Source organism: Mytilus galloprovincialis, chromosome 2 (genome assembly GCF_965363235.1).
Source record: "Mytilus galloprovincialis chromosome 2, xbMytGall1.hap1.1, whole genome shotgun sequence".
Classification (NCBI taxonomy): Eukaryota; Metazoa; Mollusca; class Bivalvia; order Mytilida; family Mytilidae; genus Mytilus; species Mytilus galloprovincialis.
The window spans coordinates 87,218,940-87,243,614 of record NC_134839.1 but is presented as its reverse complement, the minus strand read 5'-3'; the positions used below and the strand labels follow the sequence as shown (position 1 = coordinate 87,243,614).

Below are 24,675 nucleotides of genomic sequence, written 5' to 3'. Positions count from 1 at the left end.
ACATAGAAAATGGAAGTGCAAGTTTCAGGTTAAACTTTTTGGTCAAGGTAGTTTTTGAGGAAGTTGAAGTCCAATCAACTTGAAACTTATTACGCATGTTCCTCAAGATATGATCTTTCTAATTTAAATGCCAAATTAGATTTCTATCCCACTTTCACAGTCCACTGAACATAGAAAATGATAGTGTGAGTGGGGCATCCATGTACTGTGGACACATTCTTGTTCAAGTAAACTTTTATTTCTTTAAAAGTTAAAGTAGATAAATGAATGGATAGTTTCGATTATTATCATCTGAAAATTATTTAAATTTCAGGGCCCATTAATGATCCACACTACAAAATTGTACCCAACACAAGATGCTACAAGTTTCCATGTGTTTGGAAGAGTCATCAGTGGTACATTACATTCTAACCAGGAAGTAAGAATACTAGGAGAAAACTATTCTCTTCAAGATGAGGAAGATTCAAGATTTGGTCAAGTTGGTCGACTTTGGGTGTCCGAGGCAAGGTATTGATTAAAAACACCAGCTTACATAAATTTATGTTCCAATAGTTATACTGCCTTTCAGTAACATTGTCACTTGCATATAAATGAATAATTAAGTTTGCTAGATAATTGAACTTATTTTGAAAAATCCTTGATGACCAAAACTTTGGTTGACTTTCTTGTAAACTTTGTTTGGATAATTGCTAAAGCCATGTGATAGATTGACATCTGAAGACAATGAATAGGCAGAGTTTCAGTATGTTTATGATGTATAACCATTTGGTTGAACATTGAATAATATTTAATTGTATTAAGTCATTAACTATATTTAAAAGGTTGAAATTTCTAGAAATAAGATAATATTTTAAATAATCCCTGTTCACATGGATGTTTTATGTAATTTGCAACAATAACACTGCCTATGAACTTAGATTTCAACTCCCTACAGAATTAGTATTATCATATATTTTCAGGTACAAAGTAGAAGTGAATAGAGTACCAGCAGGTAATTGGATCCTCATAGAAGGCATTGACCAGCCTATAGTCAAAACATCAACAATTACAGATGTCTCAAGTAATGAAGAGGTAGGTACAGACATAAACTTGTATTCTTTCTGTGAAAAAGGGTTTGTTTGACTCCTTTAGAATCTCTTAAGTAGGCTTATGAAAATGTCTCCTCCCAACATCTGAAAAATGTATAATTGGTCAATAAATGCATCATAGCTAGAACAGACCGCTATTTAGAGAACCTTATTTCTTTTCTGTGATTTGTTTTTTCTTCAGAAAATTCCCTCATATGATGAAATTATCCTGCAGGTCAACAAAAAAGTTACAAAATCAGCAAAATATGGTAGTTTTTTCATGGTTCTCTCTGTTATGGTCATTACACACAGTTAATTTCAACTTTAATCCCTCATTGGCTATACATGTACCTTATTATTTTTTCCTGTCTAGTAACTGCTCCACTCTGTCATTCCTTTATTCTGTTTGTATGGAAGACCTTGGGTAGAAAAAACTTTCTTCAATGTTTTCTTGGCCTTTTTTTAAAGGAAATGATTTTATAATTGGTCAATGTCTAGATACGGTTGTTTTTGGTCGAGCCTGCAACTTTTGTTGCAGAAAGCTCGACATAGGTATAGTGATCTGGAGGCGGCGGGTCGCGGCATTAGCTCACTTCTTAAAAGCTTTATATTTAAGAAGGTGGAAGACCTGGATGCTTCATACTTTATATATAGATGCCTCATGTTACGAAGTCAGTCACATGTCCAATGTCCTTGACTTCATTTTCATGGTTCAGTGACCACTTGAAAAAAAAGTTAGAATTTTTTGTAATGTTAATTTCTCTCTTATAATGAGTGATAGGATAACTATATTTGGTATGTGCGTACCTTGCAATGTCCTCATGCCCGTCAGGCAGTTTTCACTTGACCTCGACCTCATTTCATGGAGTGAATAAGGTTAAGTTTTGGTGGTCAAGTTCATATTTCAGATACTATAAGCAATAGGTCTTGTATATTCAGTGTATGGAAGGACTGTAATGTGTACATGTCTAACTGGCAGGCGTCATCTGACCTTGACCTCATTTTCATGGTTCAGTGGTTATAGTTAAGTTTTTTGTGTTTTGGTCTGTTTTTCTCATACTTTATGCAATCGGTCTACTATATTTGTTGTATGGAATGATTGTAAGGTGTACATGTCTAGCGGGCAGATGTCATCTGACCTTGACCTCGTTTTCATGGTTCAGTGGTCAAAGTTAAGTTTTTGAGTTTTGGTCTTTTTATCTAATACTATATGCCATAGGTCAACTATATTTGGTGTATTTAAATATTTTATGATCTATGTGTCAGTCGCGCTGATTTTGTTTGACCTTGACCTCATTTTCACCGTTCATTGCTCAGTGTTGAGTTTTTGTGTTTTGGTCTGTTTTTCTCAAACTATAAGCAATAAGTCAACTATATTTGTTGTATGGAAGAATTGTTAGTCGAGCATGTCTGTCTAGCATGGTTCATCTGACCTTGACTTCATTTTCATGGTTCATTGGTCAATGTTTAGTTTTCTTGGTTAATGTTAAGTTTATGTGACAGGTGTAATAAAGCTTTATATTTAGGACTATCAACATAATATCAATGATTAGTAAAGAAGGCGAGACATTTCAGCGTGTGCACTCTTGTTTGCAGAGCAATTGCTGTGCAGCCACTTCCTGTTTACCTCGCATTGTACAGGGAAAATTTTCATTAAACTTTTATAGCTTTTTTGCAAGGGAATGATGGGTCTGTGTTTTGAAAATATTGAGTTGTAGCATAGCAATTAGGCATACAATTTAGAAACATATGAAGAAAAGCATGTTAAATATAGTTTTTGTACTTAATTTCAGATGTACACATGTTACAACGGTGTAATGTATGCAATTATATGATGTCAGTAGCAATATAACAACCTTTGAAATAACCATATTGGACTACAAAACTGCCTAAAGTAATTTATAATATAAATGTATGTTTAATTTTAACAGGTGTATATATTTAGACCACTCAAATTTAACACAAACTCTGTGATTAAGATAGCAGTTGAACCAGTCAACCCCTCAGAACTTCCTAAAATGTTGGATGGTTTACGTAAGGTTAACAAAAGTTATCCACTTCTAAATACTAAGGTAAGTTGGTTTTTTTTACTTACAAGTGTCTCTTTCTTGGTATTTTCTTACATTTGACATTAAGAATGGAAAGGGGGAATGTGTCAAAGAGACAACAACCCAACCAAAGAGCAGATAACAGCTGGAGGCCACCAATGAGTATTTCAATATTTAGCGACAAAATCCTGCACCCAGAGGCAAGCTTCATCTGGCCCCTTAACAAAAATATGTACCTGTATTGAAAATGGATGTCATACTAAACTCAAAAACATATAAATGAACTTTTGGTATTTTCTTACAATTATCTTTTTATTGGTATTTTCTTACAATTGTCTTTCAGTTGGTATTTATCTTATCTATGTCCTTCAGTTGGTATTTATATTACAACTGTCATTTAGTTGGTATTTATATTACAACTGTCCTTTAGTTGGTATTTATATTACAACTGTCATTTAGTTGGTATTTATATTACAACTGTCATTTAGTTGGTATTTATCTTATCTATGTCCTTTAGTTGGTATTTATATTACAACTGTCTTAACTATTGGTATTTTTCTTACATATGTGGTTTAGTTGGTATATACCTTACCAGTATCTTTTTGTTGATATCCAACCTGATAGGATATGGGAGAAATGATGGAAAAAAAATGAGAAGAGTAATTTTAATTGAATGTTTAATAATTTAATTTAGTCTTTAATACATATTTAATATGTTTATTTTAATTTTTTCCGTCTTATTCCAATTGTTTTCAGGTAGAAGAATCAGGAGAACACATTATTTTAGGTACAGGTGAACTATACCTGGATTGTGTCATGCATGATCTCAGGAAGATGTACTCAGAAATTGGTATGTACTCAGAAAGAAAAGAATTACATATTCATTATGCAGTACTTAAATTATGCGTTATTTTATCTGTGTATTTTACGTAATTCCTACAATTGAAATCTTTTTCTATAAACAAGCCTTGTATTTTTAATAAAATTAAGTGAAGGATCCGTATTGTATTGATTATTTTAAAAGGTTAAATTGTAAATAAAAAATATATCATGTTCATTGAATTTAAGATGTACCTGCAAATATACATGATACGATATAAAATGTAGACTGCACAAGCAGGAATCAATAAAATATCACAATCAAGAATAAAAAAATGGCAACAGAGAAGTACAAGCCACCTGGTTTTTCATAGATTTTGATATGAAGATTACAATGAGACATTATAATAGCAATGTTTTAAAAAGAATAGTAATGTGTTATAATGTAGATTTAGTAGGGGTAAGTTCAAGTTAAAAGATTTGGTTGGTATTATTTATATTGAGCGTCAGACATTCAGAAAGATTTGTACATTTATAATTACAGATATAAAAGTAGCAGATCCAGTAGTATCATTCTGTGAGACAGTTGTGGAGACGTCATCACTAAAATGTTTTGCTGAGACACCTAACAAAAGGTTAATATATTACATATGTTGATTATGTATACTAAAGTTTGTTTATATATATTATATAGGACTCAACGTGTTTGTTGATTGAGATACAGTGGAATATTTGGATGGGTAGAAGACAGAATGGGATGCTAGGGTGGAGGGAAAAGACTGGAATGATTTGGTTCAGGGGTCAAAACTTTCTCCTTGATCACCAAGATTTGGAGGCAGAGATCAAATATAGAATTTAGATACAGTTAAAACTAATAGATTTGAATATTATTTCAATCTTAGAAAAAAAGCAGAACAAACAAGACATGAATTCTAGCTATGATTTGAAATGTTTGTCTATTTAGGAATTCTAATGGTTTATATTCAGATAATTTCTCAGGAATAGCTGACTTATTTCTAATGTTTAATTGCCTTCCAGAAATAAGTTGACAATGATTGCTGAACCTTTGGAAAAAGGATTAGCTGAAGATATTGAGAATGAAGTTGTACAAATAACATGGCCAAGGAAAAGGCTTGGAGAATTTTTCCAGACAAAATATGATTGGGATTTGTTGGCAGCTAGGTCCATTTGGGCCTTTGGTCCTGATGCCACTGGACCTAATATTCTTGTAGATGATACTCTACCATCTGAGGTAAGGACTATTGGTTTGAAAAAATAATTTAGCCCTTCATAATCTACATGTATATGTTTGATATCTTTTGTGTAGGATCCAATGATGATGTATTGCTCAAAAGAAACTTTGTCCCAATATATACAGTTTCTTGAATAACATTGATATACATTGAAATTGTTTAAAAATATGCTGACCAAAAAGGCAACTTTGTTAAGAAATTTTAACAACTTGTAATAATTTTAATGAGTTTTATATTGAATGACTTGGAAATATCTATAAACAGAAGATAAATATAAACATGACTTCCATTTCAATAGACCTTGACCCAGAGAATATGGGCGTCTTGAACTATCAAAGTCATACAACAATCCCATTTTCATTGTGGGGTCAGATATTTACTATTATAACGTCAAAATTTTATAAGAACCCTTTGTGATGTCCAGTAATGGTGGACAAATATATCAATAAGGAGTATGGAAAGGCCTTAAATACATCACTCAATTATATGATATTGAGTATCAAAATCAAAGGTATTTATTACCTGTTGTAGATAACTGTGCAGATATATTGTAACAAAGCTGCAGAAATAATACTGTACACAAATTACTTACAGGTAGATAAAAGTTTGTTAGGAGCAGTAAAGGATAGTATAGTACAAGGATTTCAGTGGGCCACAAGAGAAGGACCTTTATGTGATGAACGTAAGTTTGATAAAAAAGTCATTAATTTATTGAGAGTATTGTAATCATGGTATTGAAGATTCAGCTGTATTTATATCACAATCTTCCATTGTATTTGGTAATTCATTAGTTTAATTTTTAGATCATGCTAAGTTACTTGTAATTTAAAATTTGTATTTGCTAACACATTGAAATTGCAGGTTTTCATATACTTATTAAAACTCTTGTTAACAATTGAGAATTTTGATTGTTAAAAAAAATGGCTTTATTTTTATTTATTTTTTGCTGTTTTGTTTGTAATTTTAATAGTTTAATATAGGAAGATGTGGTATGAATGTCAATGAGACAACTCTCCATCTAAGTAACAATTTATAAAAGTAAACCATTATAGGTCAAAGTACGGCCTTCAACACAGACTCTTGGCACACACCGAACAGCAGGCTATAAATTACAGATTTACAGAATTTTCTCATGAAATTAAAATTTGAATCAGACACTGGTATTAAAAGAATCATTTATTCTACTCGAAAAGTACCTATTTATAAGTACCCAGTCACTGTTATTTATAATTAAATTATAAGTTTTGTTATTTTGTTTTTCAGCAATTAGAAATGTCAAATTTAAGATATTAGATGCTGTGATAGCACAGGAACCAATCCACAGAGGAGGTGGACAGATTATACCAACAGCCCGTAGAGTGGCATACTCTGCATTCCTTATGGTAAGATTTTTTTATTAAATATCAACTGAGGAACTGTAAAACATTTACAACTTGTGGCATAACTACAGGTTCCTAGATAAGTTTGCATTTCATGTATTTTGTTGTTTATTCAGTGTTGGACATTTACTATTTAAACTTGCAGTTATCTTGTTTTGCTATTTCACTTATCAATGAAAGTTTGTTCTTATAAAAAAGTAATAGTAAGAGAAAAAATATTAATTTTACACTTAGAATACAATTAAAAGCAGTCTTATTCCACTATATACATAGAATTGTATTCCCTTTAAATGTTTCAGTGTTTGCAAAGATAGAAAACTGCTACAGAAATTTATTGCATATATTGATATTTTAGGCTACCCCACGTATGATGGAACCATACTACTTTGTAGAAGTAATGGCTCCAGCAGATTGTGTATCAGCAGTATATACAGTTTTAGCAAGAAGAAGGTAAATGCATAGAATTATAATATTTTGCTTTTAATGAAGTCATCATAGTTGGTTGGAAAATACTGCCTTTTAATTGATTAGAGCAGTAATTTATTATACACTGTGAGAAGTTGCTCGGTTAACCTATTGAACATCATATGCAAATTGCAAAAGATTTTTCTTTCTTATGCTATAAATCAGATCAAAAGAAAACATTTAGCTTTTGCATGGATTCAGAATACAAATTATTCAAACCAAATAACATTTTTTTTTTATTTGTGGCATAAAGTGTTTCCTCCTGTGATGTTGAAAGAAGTAGGTATGTTACTTATTTAAGCCTTGATTAAATTCAACTCTGCTCTATTCAAAAATTGAGAGTGGAGTATGTTATCATTATACCTGATGTATGAGTTAAAAAAAAAAAAACATTTAAAATATCACATCTGAATAATTTTATAAAACTTTCTGAGCTTCTAGAATTACTGATATGTTTTTTTTTACAGAGGCCATGTTACCCAGGATGCACCTGTACCAGGATCACCATTATACACAATTAAAGCTTTTATCCCTGCCATTGATTCCTTTGGTTTTGAGACAGATCTGAGAACACATACTTTAGGACAAGCCTTTTGTCTGTCAGTATTTCATCATTGGCAGATAGTACCTGGAGATCCATTGGACAAAAGTATTATAATCAGACCATTAGAACCACAGCCAGCCACACATTTAGCTAGAGAATTCATGATAAAATCAAGACGAAGAAAGGTTAGTTATTGTTACTTTTCCTACCCAAATGTAAACAGAAAGTTTTCATATTATCATAAAGTCAATATATTTTGTTATTGAACAGTTTAAACGTTATCTTATCATTTGTAACAATAGATGTAGAAAGTCTTATAACAACAAGCTGGACAATAACTTACTATATATTTTAGTTCCATTATATAGATGACAATTTTCTGTATTATTTTTATCCTGATGATGGTGCGTAGTAAGATACTGTAGAAGCAGAAATTTTCGTGGAGGATTAAATTTCGTTTGTTTCGTGGAAAGAATATATCCACGTAATTAAAACCCCCACGAAAATTTAACATTTTTATAATATTACTTCCATTTATTGGAATCCACGAAATTAAATCCCCATGAAATCTTATTAAGACACAAATACACGAAATTTAACCCCACGAAAATTAGTGTTTCTACAGTAAATGTCAAATATTATCTAAATTAAATTTTATTTTATTAATTATTTACAACATTTATTATAGTGTAATATAAATTTAAATGAATATATGTCACACTCAGTAACTATTGTGATTCAATTTGAGGTTTTAGAAAAGATCCTCAATAGATATGTGTATTGTGTACTGTGGAGTTAAAAGAGTTATTTAAGTAATTCTTCAAACGACATTGAGTAAAGTAAAAATGCAGTCACTTACATGCTTATTTCTTCTAGAATTTATTTTAGTCTTAAATGTGGAAAGAAGATCATATGTAATGTTTAAATCTTATTATTGTAGGGCCTAAGTGAGGATGTCAGTATCAATAAGTTTTTCGACGATCCTATGTTGTTGGAGTTGGCTAAACAAGATGTCATGCAAAATTATCCCATGTAGATCACTACAATAGACTTTTCTAAGCAAGACAACATGCAAAAACTATTTTGTGTAGAACAGTACAATCATGTATAACAATGTTACAAGGAAGAATAGGAAAGTTTCCATATCTCTGATTGGCATCCGTTTACAGGATAGTAAAATTGGATTTTATCAGCAAGAATCAAAGAAAAAGTGAAAATTATAACACAGTGTACTGTCATTATCTATCATGTACAATATCATGGCCTAATTCAGGAATGACATTGAAGACTTGTCTTTGTTCAAGTTGTTATGTTTGTTATAGTAGTTATGATTACTTCAAAGAATTAATATGGAATATCACATTTTTTTTTAACCCTGATTTGACTCTTAAAAGTGGCAAATACACATTAGTAACAGTTCAGAAAATTATTTATGGGTAATTTGAATTCAGCAGCATTTGGATGAGTGTATGTAAACCTTTCTATTTATCTAATATTCTTAAGGTCATGTCACTATTGTAATCTTTTTGTTGCTCTCATGATTCATATTTTAATTACTTTGTCAATTGTTTGTGTCTGTGTGTAAGTGTGTGTGTGACTGAGAGGAGGATGTATAATTTACTTTTGATTTGTATGTTGAATAAATGTTGTCTTTCTCTGAAATGCTTAATTTAATAGAATGCTTTGTTATTGCTGAAAAGCAGTGAACATGGTTTGATACAAAGTAATAAGAAATACTATCATCAAACATTGTGTAACAATAGCAATTTGTCTGAAATTTCTCATTTTTAGAAGTATGCCCACAGATAATCTACATTGCTGTTAATGGCTGATTTATTTTTTCCTCAATGTTACAATCTTCAATCATGAAGATTAGCCTCAAAGAAACTATACATTGATAACAAGAATAGAATGAAGAAGTATTATTTGTAAATAATCATAATGGTGGAATAGATATTTCTGGTTATTTTGTAATATAATTCCACCAGATGCAATCTAACCATTCTGTCATTGGTTTTGTATATGAGAAGTCACAGTTTATAGTTAATAATCAGTCTACATTAAATGCTGATATCAATTTTGTTTCCAATCATTGTGTCCTCAATCATATGTACCTTTTCACATTCAATTTCAGACAATTTGCATAGGAAATATATTTTCATCATAAATCATTATAACTATAAAATAAAATAAAACTGCATTTGCGATTTTTAAAAATCTTTGTCCATAGATGTAAACAGATCTATTTGTGAACTTTTGTGTGCATGGTGAGATATTTTTCTAATCAAACTATTCATGATAATGTTTGATAACCCACCCACATTATTGGAGTGGGGCATTACGTTTTCTAGTCTGTGGATCCTCCTGTGTGCCTGGTCTTTTGTTTTTGTCCTCTGTTCTGTTTATTTTCTTCTGTATCAGGTTAGAGGTTTGGTTTAAGGTACTTTACCTGTAATTATATTTAAATCAACTTAAGACTTAGAACTGTTGCTCAGCATGCTTGGAACATTATATAATTATTTGCCAAATTAGGGTCTTGACCAAGATTGTGAGATACACAGAACATAGAAACAAGATAGTGTGAACAGGGCATTGTGTCATATGGCAATATATTTGATAAGTTGATGTCATTTTTGTTTTAATTTTTATTTAATTTTTTATATTGAACAACATTGATTTCATCACATTGGATGATTATTATTTTTAACTTTTGGAGAGATAAATGTCATGTTAGTGTTTGCATATCTTCAAATTGACATTGACTAACAGAATAACTTCCCTTTCATGAATGTGACCTACCGAATTAGACTATTTACCAAATTTGTTATCACATATGCAACACGAGCAGGATCTGCTTACCGTTCCGGAGCACCTGAGATCACCCCTAGTTTTTGGTGGGGTTCGTGTTGTTTATTCTTTAGTTTTCTATATTGGGTCATGTGTACTATTCTTTGTCTGTTTGTCTCTTATTTTTAGCCATGGCGTTGTCAGTTTATTTTAGATTTATGAGATTGACTGTCCCTTTGGTATCTTTCGTCCCTGTTTTACACTATAAGATTTCAGGAATGTTTCCTGATAAGTGATAGATACTGTAACATTTAGTTCATGCTTGTTTTGGAGGATTCCATAGTAAAGGAGATTTAACCTATCGGACAAACCCTAGGAGACAACACAACATATGTTTATTTATATTGCAACTACCTTTGTTATGTGATACTGATCACTTTAAACAGTACATGTGTCTCTACAAAAACTAAAAAATATTAAATAACTTCTGGAAAAAAAAAGAAACATAATATTAAATGCACAGAAGTATTTTAGTAGTCCACACTAATGGTGAAGATGCATGTACAAATCAAACAAATATATTCTGAAAACTTCCCTATTCAACCATATACAATGTAAGTTTTAACATGATATATCTGTCAGTTTACAGATATCCAAATCATTCAGAAAAAAAACATTTGGAGATAGAAAAAAACGAGGTAATAACAGGAATTCCGATTACAGCAATACAGGTTTGCACCTACTATGCATGCATCCCCTGATATTCAAACCCAGACCTGCAATGTCATAATAGGAAATAGTACACAATATTGGTTGCTCAGGATACCTGTCTATTGTGAGTCCAGAAATACATAGATCGTTTGGATTTATGAATTAATTGAATATGCAAACCTTATACTTTGTAACAGGTGATATGTTACTGCAAAGAAATTTGACAATGAGAAAACTGAAATTGTCACATTTTTCATATGATCAAAATGTTTTCGTGAATAGGGCTAAGTAGTGTAAAAGACTTGTTTTGTCAGGCTTATGACATTTAGTAGCCGAAGTAAGGCATATCGATCCTACTTTCCATTGTCGATAGGATCAACAATCAGGCTTAGTTTGTGGTATACAAAAAAAAAAACAGCTGAAGGACGCCTCCGGATGCGGGAGTTTCTCGCTGCATTGAAGACCTATTGGCGACCTTCTGTTGTTGTCTGTCCTATGGTCGGGTTGTTGTCTCTTTGACACATTCCCCATTTCCATTCTCAATTTTATTTAAAAATGTATTAACATGAATACCCTCAAGGAAGTACAAAAACTTTTTATTATCAATAGAATTTATTTAAAGCAGATGAAAATCAAATATCATCTTTATGGAGTAATGGACTACCCCATGCAGACTCATGAAAAAGCAAACATATTAAGGTAGCACAATACAAAGATTTTTCATCCCCAATCAGACATCTTTAAACTGATGTAATTCCACTCATCTTTCTTTAAATTTTATAAAAGAGGTACCAAAAGAAAGAAAGAAGGATTAATCTTTCAAATTGTGATAATTTCATTGGAGATTATGACATAATTATTACATAATTAATTGTTATGTAATTAGTTGCCATATTGTGATGTCCATACTTGAATGAATTTAGCTTCTTTGTTATTCATAGCATCCCAAAATATTTTATAGATTCTTGCACAACACAGTTTGACCTTCAAAACTGTGTCTCAGATTTTTCCTATTGTATTTCCTTCTCTCATAAATCTTCAATGAAGTTTGCAACATCAATTTATAAGAGACCACTAAATTCAATTGGGTAAAAAATTTGTTCTATTGAGGTTTTTAGAAATCTGAGACACAGTTTTGGAGGTCAAGCTGTGTTGTACAAGAATCTATAAAATATTTTGGTATGCTATAAAAACAAAGACGCTAAATTCATTCAAGTTTATCTTAAGGCAGCAACCATTTGATTTTCTGGGGGGGGGGGGGGGGGGGGGGGGCTATGGTTTTTTTTGGAAAAAAAAGTTTGTTTCCAGTTTTTGGAGAAAAAAATAATTTGTTTTTGATTCTGAGAAAAAAAAAATTGTTTGTTTCACCCTCAGCTGCCACTATATGTAATGCTAAAATTGAAAGAAAAAAATTGTTTTCGACTTGTCCAGAAAAAAAAAAAAAACATAGCCCCCCCCCCCCCCAGAAAATCAAATGGTTGCTGCCTAAATAAACTATTTGACGTATCTTTCTCCTTTTCGGTTAAATTTCACAGACACTGCATTTGAAAACCGTTGAGACATAACCGATTTCTTCCCTTCACTGCAGGACCTAAACTTTGCTAAAAAAAAGTAATAGCAAAATTATAATCAAATCTGAACCCAACCAATGCTGTGGTCAAGACACGATTACATTAAGGGTGCTAAAAAGAGTTTTTAACATATATTCAGCTAATCTCAACTATTCAGACAGTTCTATTAATTAGTTGACTTACCAGATACATGTATATTGAAGGGGGCAATTCCAATATTCATGAAGGGAAACATATTAAATAAACAATTTCACATATCTTTCTCCAATCCGATTTAGAATCATACTAAACACGTTATTTTGTTCTTTTATTCGAGGTCATATTGATGAGACAAGGTGACCAATGATCGTAGTGGTAATTTTTATACTTAATATAACAATAAAACACTTATAAAGACGAATTGATCTCGATAAAATACAACATTTGGTAATTCTTTCAATTAAGGTTTTAAAAAAATATACAACTAAGGGCAATATTGCTGACTGCAGACCGTTTTAACAGATCTCATAACCACATAATGCGAGTCCTTTTAGAAGTTATGTCATATGAAAGTCGATATTTTATTTTTATATTCAAAACCTATTAATTTATATGTTGTCCTCTTAATAATGTCTCTCTTCTATAGATGAATATTGCTACTTGCAGAAATTGCTAAACCGGAGCTGGATTAGTATTTCTGATAAAAAGATCTCATTGTAACAATATGAAGCAGTTGTTGGGTGTTTTTGTCAAAACTTCACAGAATAAAAAATATTCTGTACCCTTATATTTCATAACCACATACTGTTTTAAATACAGTTCACACAGGAAACGACAGACTCTTATATTGTGACAGGAAAGGTTTAGAGGGTAATGTTTCATTTATGACTTTTGAACAGCGTATACGTCTGTCGCCTTTATTCATTTCATACGTATATATGTGCTTTCGATGGATTCAATAATCACGTATATAAATCGATACATTTGGAATTGATTTCCACCAAAATAGATAAAAGATGGATCATAATGTCACTCAAGGTGAAGATCTGGAATATGAAAATGAGTTACTCACAGTAGATGCTATTCCCGACATCATAACAAACTTGATTTATCTGGTATCTGGAACTATAGGAAATGGACTAGTAATTTATATTTATGTCTTCAAGCTGAAGTGCTTATACAGTGAGAAGTATTTCATTGCAGTTGTATCAATGGTGGATTTTATTACCTGTTGCATTAACTGTACATTCAATATTGTCGCCGACAGCATGCAGCTAATATTTGTTCATGAAGAAATTTGCAAAATAATGATATTCATTACTTACGTTTGTCCAATTACTTCTGGGTCTTTGCTGTTAGTAATAGCAGTACAGCGGTATTTATTAATTTGTAGACCAAACGGTGGTCAAATGACTTTGAGATGGAAAAGAGTAGGGTTATGTTCCACAATTACTTTTGCTGTTTTATGTAGTAGCCCTGTTCTGAAATTCTACGGAAAATCCACACCCATACACGTGACAAATTCGCCCAATAATACTTTTTCTTGTGGAATTCAAACACACTATCTGGGATCAAAATCGGTGATAGTATATGAGCTATTCGGATTTGCGTACTGCATTATTGTCATCACTACAATGTATACATTGTATATGTTAATCCTTAGACAGTTATATCACCAAAAGAAGATTCAAGACAGACGTCACTCGTATGTTAATGTGATATTGCAGAAGAAAGCTGTATTTGTTGATAACGTAGACAATAAATTGAAAACCATGATATTTTGCAGACAAGGAAACGATAAACAATCTATTAAGAACACTTATTGTTACACAATAATGTTTTTTGCGATTACCACAACTAATGTAATATCATTTGTACCAAACAGTTTAATGAAATCATTTTGTGCTGGAAATTTGAGGAATGTTGTTTCTTTCTTAGGGAATAATATGACTCTTTTTCGTTTTTTGTATCATAGTTATATTTTGAATAGCGTTCTGAACCCATTCATTTATGCTTCTTTTGATATAAAATTCAGAAGCACTTTTCGGAATATGTGCACAAGTCGAGCTTAAACAAATTTCAAACGACAGATACAAAAAATTATGAGAAAAAATGGGTCGTTGTAAGTTACAATAATTGTAAAGGAACCGCATATTCAATATTCATGATGGACAAAATGGATTTCGTAATTATATGATTATTTGTGGTGTCAACCGATTTGACCAAAAACCTTTATATGCTATTCGGGCCTTTTTCCAAATTTTGATAGATTGAAATGAATATGCATTGAAATCACTGATCAATTTTAAAAGAACAATCGTAGTATTTAATGAAATCAATTGTCGAATATATTGATAACTTAATTAAAAATGAATATTCAATATGCGCATACACATCCCGTCTATTAATGAAATAATTAAAAACAACCCATTATGAAAGAAAGACACACTATTTTATATATTTGTGAAGAATCCTAATCATGTCATTCAAGCACAAACATTTAAAAATGTAATCTATTAATATAGTTTCTTAGAAAATTACCAGCATGTTTAAAAAAAAGAGTTAAAAATCGTAATTATAACTCTAATTTTGGAAATGCCACAGAACTAACTAAAAAATGAAAACAATTCTTAAGACAGGACCAATGAATGTCAGTCTTATCATTACATTTATTCTTCTAAAAAATCTATGAAATAACATGTATAAAGATATTAATAAACGTACAACTTTTAAAATTTGACTTTGTTGTTATGTTGCATTTTAAGTGAATATTAAAAGTGATACAGGGCATAATATACATATTGGGAAAAAGGATTCCAGATGGAAGCAATACGATATACGCATCACATACTGTTCTGATTTTAATAAAGATATCCGTACATAATACATGTAATAACTTATTAGTTAGTATACTAGACGCGCGTTTTGTTTAAAAAAAGAAGAAGAATTAAAATACCGAACTGCATGGGAAATTCAAACCTGTATAAAATGGCAAAAATGAAAGCATAAACACATCTAACGAATGGAAAAACAACTGTTATATTCCTGACTTGGTATAGGCAATGCTGTATTAAGGATTAAACCTGGCTTAAAAGCTAGATAGACCTCTCACTTGTGTGTGACAGTCGCATTGAACTTAGCAGGAACACAACTGTTACAAATCAAATACATGAAAAGTCAAATCAAATCCAAGCTTAAAGATTATTCCGAATTAACATTCCCCCAAAATTGTGCTGATATGGCTTAGACAATGTACGCCGGGAGTAGACAAATCTTACTTTGTAAAATATTTTGACACTTTTAATTGTAAAATTGACATTACAATTGGGACATTCAAAATTGACCAGTTGGTATTGCTAGCGATAATGAAAAGATGATTTCCTATGCATTTATATTCTACCTGGATGTTGTTCACTCAGTACACTGCAATTGTAACTTTTCCTGTGTAAATAAAATTTGGGTTATTCATGTGTCATTAAGACTCAATTTATATCTTTGTTAAATAACATATCGTGGATACAATTTAAATAAGTATATATATGATATCAATTAAGCTAGATTATGACCACAAGAGTTTCAAACTTATTTCTCCTTCTTATATTTGCTAAAACTGCTGATTTAAAAAAAATAATGTATTTGTGTTTTTAATTTTAGAATCCTAATACAAGTCAAACAAAAAGACATTGTAATTAAAGTCTTTTTCTTGAAATGAATGTACCCCTTAAAGTTATTGGTCAAATATTTGCCAATGAAAAACAAAACATTTAACAGGAAAAATATATGGTGTTATTGGCGGGTATTTGATAGCATGCGGTACAATGCAAATAATTTCCTCTTTAAGTATTTATAGCCAATTACTATGAGATTGAATTCTTTATGTTGTTAAAAAATACCTCTTTTTTCATTGTATTTTTCTAATGGGAGATGAATTTTGTTTTATTCTTGTGGAAATTTAATTATTTCATAATTTCCATAATTTTCCAGGATTTTAAAAACACCAGAACAAATGAGTGCACTCATTCATTTATTCACATGTTCAATACTTTTTGACATGAGCCTTGGTTTAATTTTTCAAGACATTATATATTATTATATATTTTATATAATTAAACAGGTGCAGAAACCTTTTATTAAGTCCAGAATTTTATAATTTTATTTTTGCTGCCAATATCACATTCAAAATAAATATCCTCACTTTATAAATTTTATTCATATTTTCCACTATATTACTTGATTTTACTTTATTCACAGTATTCCGTTTTTATTTCATTTCCCCAAGATCTATGCCACGGTTCAACGGAGTTCAACAATACTAGCTTCTGAACTTTATAATCACTATTTCCAATATATCATTCAATTATTTTCAATTTATCAGTAGATTTGAATCTATCCACTGTATTCATTGTATTTTATGTTCATGATTCATTTAAACGGGCGAATGATCTTCATATTAAAAAAACGAATATGTTCAAAATCACATTTAAAGCCACTGAAACATGTTGTACGAGCTTATTTTTCCTACTTGAATTCCTGATTAATTTTTGTTTATCTTTTAGATATACTTAATCCCATTTTGTAAAAGTGAGTTCCGTTGAGTGAGCATAAAGTGAAGGCCACACGTTTACTTATATCAACTTTATTTGAACTTTTGTGGATTATTGTCTGATTCTGATTGGAAATTATATCTCATCTCCTTATTTTCATAAAGCATTTTTATGCACAAAAATCCTATTAGTTACAGATTTCAAAGAAAAACACTACAAGATACTCTACAAAATTTATTTTTACAACAACATCATCATTTGAAAGCCATGCAGTATTATTCCCTCCTTGAAACATTCAAGACAATCAATTCTTGGTCACAATAATTTTAAATGAAGCAAAATTAAACGACATCTAAGAAGGAATTAGAATAAAATAAATCCTATTATTTTGTGCACATTGATTCAATAACATTTGTAGTTAAAGACCACCGGTGCTAAGAAACCCCTTTTTTGCTCTCCCTTAAGTGGTCTCTTAAAACAGGTTTAACTGTGTATAGTAATTTTTACAATCTGGTTGCACAATAGGTAAAGGTAAACGGAAACACCTAGTAAAGTCACAGTAATGATATTTTAATTCAACACTTAAGTGTTGATTACTGGGCAAGTGATACTATCTAGGACAAAACGTCCACCAGTAGTGGCATACACCCAGTGTTCTGGAAACTTTTAAAAGATACCAGGCTATATATATTATTTAGAACAGTAAAAAGTAAAATCTCAAAAAATACTGGTCTCCGAGGAAATTCAAAAAGGAAAGGTCACAATAAGAAGAATTAATCAAAAACGAAGTTGAAAATATTGGATACCAAAATTTCAAAAAAGGTTGTGCCAAGTCCGAACGATTTTTAATCATTAACAGTTAGTGGACTATATGTGTTGTTATTTGTGATAAATATATTCCATATATAACGATGAATTGAATAATAAAGGATTCCGTTTTACTTTCGTTGGTGAAAGCTTTTAACATTATTATTTGCTAGCTTTGGTTAAATACAAATTATAAGCAGCAATAATCTATCAAAGACAACACGACTAGGGACGCCGGAACTGTTGATCCCATTGCTGGACTTGACTTTAACCGCGATTTTTGCTATATTTTATGTATCTCATTCTTTTCTTATTTCGGTTGATCATATTGTTCCTTGATATAGATTTTTTTTTTAATTTAAATTGGTACAGAAGAACAAAATGAAGATCACAACTATAAGCTGTTAAGTAGTTATTGTTTTTTATGTAAAAGCAGAACCAAAAAAACGAACTCCAAAGTAAATTCAAAATGAATTAAGTCAATCAAAACGGACAAAATCAAATGTTAGACCTCATCAACCGACGGAACGAATGGATAACAACTCATATTCCCCACTGACTTACGGAACGAATGGATAACAACTCATATTCCCGACTGACTTGGTAGCGACATCAACCAACGGAACGAATGGATAACAACTCATATTCCCCACTGACTTACGGAACGAATGGATAACAACTCATATTCCCGACTGACTTGGTAGAGACATTGTCAACGAACGGAACGAATGGATAACAACTCATATTCCCGACTGACTTGGTAGAGACATCAACCAACGGAACGAATGGATAACAACTCATATTCCCCACTGACTTGGTAGAGACATTGTCCGATTAACAATTGTGGATTAAACCTGTTTCTACATTTTAATGTTGTGTCGTTTAAACCTATTTCTACATTTTAATGTTGTGTCGTTGTTTTCCTCTAATATTTAATGTGTTTCCCTCAGTTTTAGTTTGTTACCCCGATTTTGTTTTTTGTCCATAGATTTATGAGTTTTGAACAGCGGTATACTACTGTTGCCTTTATCTATATGGAGCGTTAGTTTCAGACCATTTGAATGGCAGACATCAATCAGTGATAATTATATAGACGACATGAAATTATATTGTCATCATAATAATAGTAACAATAAAATTTCATTGCAAAACGAGTTTTATTTCATGACAAGTATCCAAAAAAGTTCCAAAACTGTTGATTTCTTTTTCAAGTTATGGTATTATTGTTAGAATAGCTGAAAATGAAAATTCTCTTTTGCGCAAACTTGTTGTTAATAATAGAATACAATTTGTTTAAACAATACTTTTTTTCAAAAGGACTTTCCTCTGCATCAATTCTATCTTTCCTGTGCTTATTTTCAAATTACACGTGAGAACAATAAGTGATCTATGTGTAGGGTTCAATGTACAAGTGTTTATATCAAAATGAAACACCTGAGAAAATAACATCATACAAAACATGCATTTTGTACTTTGACTCGGTGAAACGGACAGAAGAGTAATAAAGATCACTAAAGATTAAATATGTTTATGAATTCAAGACAAGAATTTGTTTCGTATATACTACTTACTATAATGAATGCCATTGATAACAGTTTACTGCACATTATAAATTAACTGTTTAAAAAACTTTGAATTTTGGAAATACTAAGGCTTTTCTACCTCAGGAATAGATTACCTTAGCTGTATTTGGCAAAACTTTTAGGAATTTTCAGTCCTCAATGCTCTTCAACTTCGTACTTTTTTTTGGCCTTTTTAACAATTTTTGCTTTATTTGGTCTTTTTAACAATTTTTGATTCGAGCGTCACTGATGAGTCTTTTGTAGGCGAAACGCACGTCTGGCGTTAATATAAAATTTTATTCCTGGTATCTATCATGAGTTTATTTGATACTCAAGCATAGTTATGATATCATTGTCATCATCTTAAACCCAAAAATCTGCTGGACCAATCAAATTATTTGTAATTTAAAGTGATATGGTTCGTTTCAACTAAATGAATATTTTATTAATACATGTATAACACATCTCCAAAAACTTAATATTCACTCATTTGGGTTTAGCTATTTTAAAAAGTTCTTTAGTCATATATAGCCCTGTTTCGGTTTTTATACTTCCTCGGCTTTCAAATATTCGGCTTTGGGCGTTCTTGGAGAAGGTAAATTTAGAAAAGCACTTCGGACGCATTAAATCAATAACCATGTTGCTTGCATGTTTTGAAGAGTGCAAACAACAGAAAAGAACACAAGTATAGCAAAAGCCGGAAAAAGAATCAGAGCTAAGGATGTTTGAGATAAAAACGTTTATAAATTATCAATTGGAAATACAACTTCAAAATACTGATGGGTTCAGTCGAGGATTATGTCAGGCTGTGGGCTAAATGCGCGAAAGAAGAAGTAGATACTCTTTCCGAATTGATTAAGACTGTGAGGTAGTTGATATAAATCCGTATTGTGAAACTAAATGGATGTATCAATACTCACGCTACGTCAATGCTTAAAGACCAAAATGTGGCAAAATACTTGTCGTACCTGCATGACCAATATGTTGTTGTCCCCGCAGAGAAAGCCCTCAAACAACATCGTTTGTGTGTGTAAATATCATTACATAAACTGCTTGATAAATGAATGAGGTATTGACAATTCACTTGCAAACTCAACATACACCCTCACGACACTCACCAAAGAAGAAATCCTGGATAATCATAGGTCTGATCTATGTTCATTTGTCATTTCAACCAAAGACGAAAAACTGGATCTTCCATCCCTGTATTTGATACCTAAACTACATAAGTGTCCTTACATACAAGGGTATATTGCTGGGTCTTCTACGTGCTCAACGAAACCTCTTTTTAAATTATTAACATCTATTTTATCAGCAACCAAAGCCGGGCTACAAAGTTATTGTGAAACTGCCTATTCTAGAGGTGGCGAGAATTAGATGTGGATACTAAACAATTCTAAAGATATTTTAGAGACATACAATTTTAAGACTCTCTCATCTTGCAAAATTATTAAAACATTTGACTTTTCTACACTTTACACGAGTATTCCCCATTCCAAATAAAAAGACAAATTGAAATATTACTTTGTTTCATTAAAAAGAATGGCGAACGTAGATACAAGTATCTTGTCTTAGGGAGGGATACATCCTACTTTGTAAAGAATCACTCTGATTCAAAGAGAAAATTCTCTGAAACCTACATTATCGAGATGCTTGATTTCTTGATTGACAACATATTTGTTACGTTTGGAGGACGTGTTTTTCAACAGATTGTCGGAATTCCAATGGGAACCAATTGTGTCCCTCTTTTTGCCGACTTGTTTCTTAATTATCATGAGGCTGACTCCATTCCTAGGAAGAAAGATAAGAAGTTAGCAATATCGTTTAACTTTAGGTTCCGCTATATAGATGGTGTTCTCTCACTAAATATTACAAAATTTGGTGACTATGTTGAACGAATCTATTCCATCGAACTAGAGACAAAAGATACTACAGATACAGTTAAGTCTGCCTCATATCTTGACTTACATCTAGAAATTGACAATGAGGGTCGGTTGAAGACAAAACTTTACGACAAAAGAGATGATTTCAGTTACCCAATTGTGAACTTTCCATTTCTATGTAGCAACATTCCAGCAGCGCAGACGGAGTATATATCTCCTAATTGATACAATATTGACGGAGGATAGCTGCTCACAAGGAAGCTATTAAACCAAAAGTTTTACGGACGCCATCACGAGTTGGTTAACCGTTATGGAATAACCGTTTCACAGATGATATCGGATATCTTCCTTATGTCGGAACTACAATCCCTTTCCCGTTTCACGAATGCCACTGCTTGTGTAAGTTCCCTTCACTGCTTGTGAATGTCCTCTTCTAATTGTAAACATTCTTTCGTCGACATGAAGCATCATTGGTAAATTATTTTCTTTTTGGTAAATTTACTGTTTATCAAATGTTAAATTCTTCTAAACATTTAAGGATTTTCTACCCCATGAATGGATTGCTTTGTCGTATTTGACATAATAACCCTGTCATCTCATGATTTTGAGTTTTTGAATAAAATCGCTTCCGTATTTTCAAGCCAGGGCAGAAGTACCGAGCTTTCGAGCTACCGAGCTACCGAGCTACCGAACTACCGAGCTATTGCGCTGTTGATACCCTCGGGGATTAAAAGTCCACAAGAGGAAGTAAAAATGTTACATATATTGTCACGTACTCGTTGTAGTGACTTATGGGTATAGTACCAGAGTTCACCCCTGGATATTGGAAGATGCACCGTTTCTTAGCTTTCTATCTTTGAACTTGTACTTTGGCCTCTGTCACACACTAACAATGTGTGGGACGTGTTACTGTCTCTGAACAGACCTTGTGTGTCCAGCAACAACCAGTACTAACCTGTGCAATATCCAAAACTTTGCTGTTTGCTACCTGGTCCGAGACCACCATTGTCGCCCCTTGATTTTCGTTGTTCAAATATAGTCCCTAGTGTTGACAGTGGGTTACTTGCCATTAATTTTTATACCCCTTCCAAATTTATTTCTCCATGTTTAATGCCTCAAATTGCAAGTAGGGGGTGAAATTACACTGTAAAAAAATTTGGGTCCAGAATTTTAAAGGAAAGTAATGATTTGGTCTAGCTGAAAAAGGTTTAAAATTAGCACTTCGGAAGCTGTCAAAAGATTTCAAGACGCCCTAAATATAAAATTGTTCATATTTTGAGTTAGAGACGATGAAGTTTTCTATAATTTTGATATAATTTGTCCCAAAAGTAGTACAACACACTGTAAAAGTTTCTTTGAGAAAGCGCAGGTGGGATTTTTCTTTTATTTTCATTTATGTTCTAAAAGAAATGCACTACGAAATAATTGTGGTCTCTACTATCCTGTTCACCGCTATCCTGCGCACTATCTGGCTTGTTCCACCTGTGTATGCTTAGCCATTGTACGTATTTACCCGTGAACTATTACCACACAGTCGCCTATGCACCTATTTCCAGGTGTGTATGTTCCACTTATATCCTCCTGCAACATTATTCAGGTACGCTATTTATTAAGCGAACCTTTTCTAATAGTGTATCAGGTTTTATATTAAGTTTTGGACCATACCATTTGCTTTGGACGATACCAAATATTTTCTTCCTAAGGCAGCAACCATTTGATTTTCTGGGGGGGGGCTATGGTTTTTTTTGGAAAAAAAAGTTTGTTTCCAGGTTTTGGTGAAAAAAATAATTTGTTTTGGACCCTGAGAAAAAAAAAATGTTTGTTTCACCCTCAGCTGCCACTATATGTAATGCTAAAATTGAAAGAAAAAAATTGTTTTCGGTTTGTCGCTAAAAAAATAGATTGTTCTTCGCCGAAGGCGAAAAAAAAAGTTTGCACAGAAAAAAAAACCATAGCCCCCCCCCCAGAAAATCAAATGGTTGCTGCCTAAGAGTGTTTGTAGAATACCTAATCCTTATTGCTAAAACGTTTGAATGACGACCCGATCAAAATATTTCCGGGTTTGTTAACCACAACCTGTCCGTTTCTGATTCTAAATATTATAAATTTTAATAGCAATGCATAAACAAAACATTACCGATAGTAAACACACGTTCAATTTTCAAACTAAACGAGTTTGTATAACAATGCTTTAACTTGATAAAAGTCATAATAAGTTGAATCCTAGTAAAATAAAACAGGTAAAACTATTTTCATCACTATATTGTCATCTTGGGCCCTTTCATAGTTGACTTTTGGTTATTGTTTCATTGGCAATCATACTTCATTTCCTTATTTGCATATAAATAAATTTGGTGTATTTACTGTCTTGTGATTGGTTAAAAGAATAAGCTTTATTTTCAATGTTATCAATTTTAATGGAGACACACCCACTCTAACGTTGTGTATTCATACGCAAACATCTGTGTATGTTGTTATTCGTATTAATATATATATCTTTGAGCCTTGTTTTTGATAGAAATTTATTTATAATGAATGGCAATAATTTATTTTGAATTTATTGAACCCTAAAATTATTTTTTGACTCTTCACATTTAACATAATCCTCTTCGCGGATTATTCAATGTGAAGAGTCAAAAATTAATTTTATAAATATACTAAATAAATAAATGATTTGGAAAATACGTTGAAGGTATAAAAAGTCAAGAGAATTCTGAATGCAATTAGGTTCTATCCGGGCACTCTGGTTCTAAACCTTGGTTCCATCTTGGTTTTTTGGTTCTGAACCTTGGTTCTTTGGTTCGAAACCATGGTAACTGGTTCAGCATCCGGGTTGTTTGGTTATAGCAACCCAACTTCTTGGTTCCATCTGGGTTCTATTCTAGATCATTCTAATGTTCCCGTTGAACTTGGAGAACATAACCGCAAGTATCCGAATAAAAAGATAAAGTAGGTCAAAGACGCTAAAATTGTTTTATAACATTAAACATTTCAGCATCGGCGGTAAAGGAAGATGTAAAGTATTTATCTTCTCTTAATTATTTTCATTAGGAAACTAGATAAAAATAAAGCATCGTATAGATTTTAAAAATAAACCGAAATATACAGCATATCGAACATCCTTTTATTTTATTCAGTCGTTCTGTTTTCATTTATTTTTCTTTATTCATCCCTTATTTCCGTTAATATTTCTAGAAGTTTTAAAACCACATGTCGTTCAATTGGCCGACGATATGTGCATCTAGCCACTTGACCA

At 31.8% G+C, this 24,675-nt stretch overlaps 1 protein-coding gene across 1 annotated transcript in view; it reads left to right on the top strand.

Annotated features, from left to right (window-relative positions):
- LOC143064723 (116 kDa U5 small nuclear ribonucleoprotein component-like) overlaps window positions 1–9,786 on the top strand; it is a 33,852-nt gene extending 24,066 nt beyond the window's left edge. The window contains exons 15-25 of the mRNA XM_076237774.1: window positions 314–507; window positions 960–1,071; window positions 2,999–3,139; window positions 3,872–3,965; window positions 4,479–4,569; window positions 4,973–5,186; window positions 5,782–5,869; window positions 6,451–6,569; window positions 6,922–7,016; window positions 7,499–7,760; window positions 8,516–9,786. Coding sequence (XP_076093889.1) covers window positions 314–507; window positions 960–1,071; window positions 2,999–3,139; window positions 3,872–3,965; window positions 4,479–4,569; window positions 4,973–5,186; window positions 5,782–5,869; window positions 6,451–6,569; window positions 6,922–7,016; window positions 7,499–7,760; window positions 8,516–8,611 — 1,506 coding nt within the window. The 3' untranslated portion in view covers window positions 8,612–9,786. The remainder of the gene's footprint in view (window positions 1–313; window positions 508–959; window positions 1,072–2,998; window positions 3,140–3,871; window positions 3,966–4,478; window positions 4,570–4,972; window positions 5,187–5,781; window positions 5,870–6,450; window positions 6,570–6,921; window positions 7,017–7,498; window positions 7,761–8,515) is intronic.
- Window positions 9,787–24,675: the final 14,889 nt, after the last annotated feature.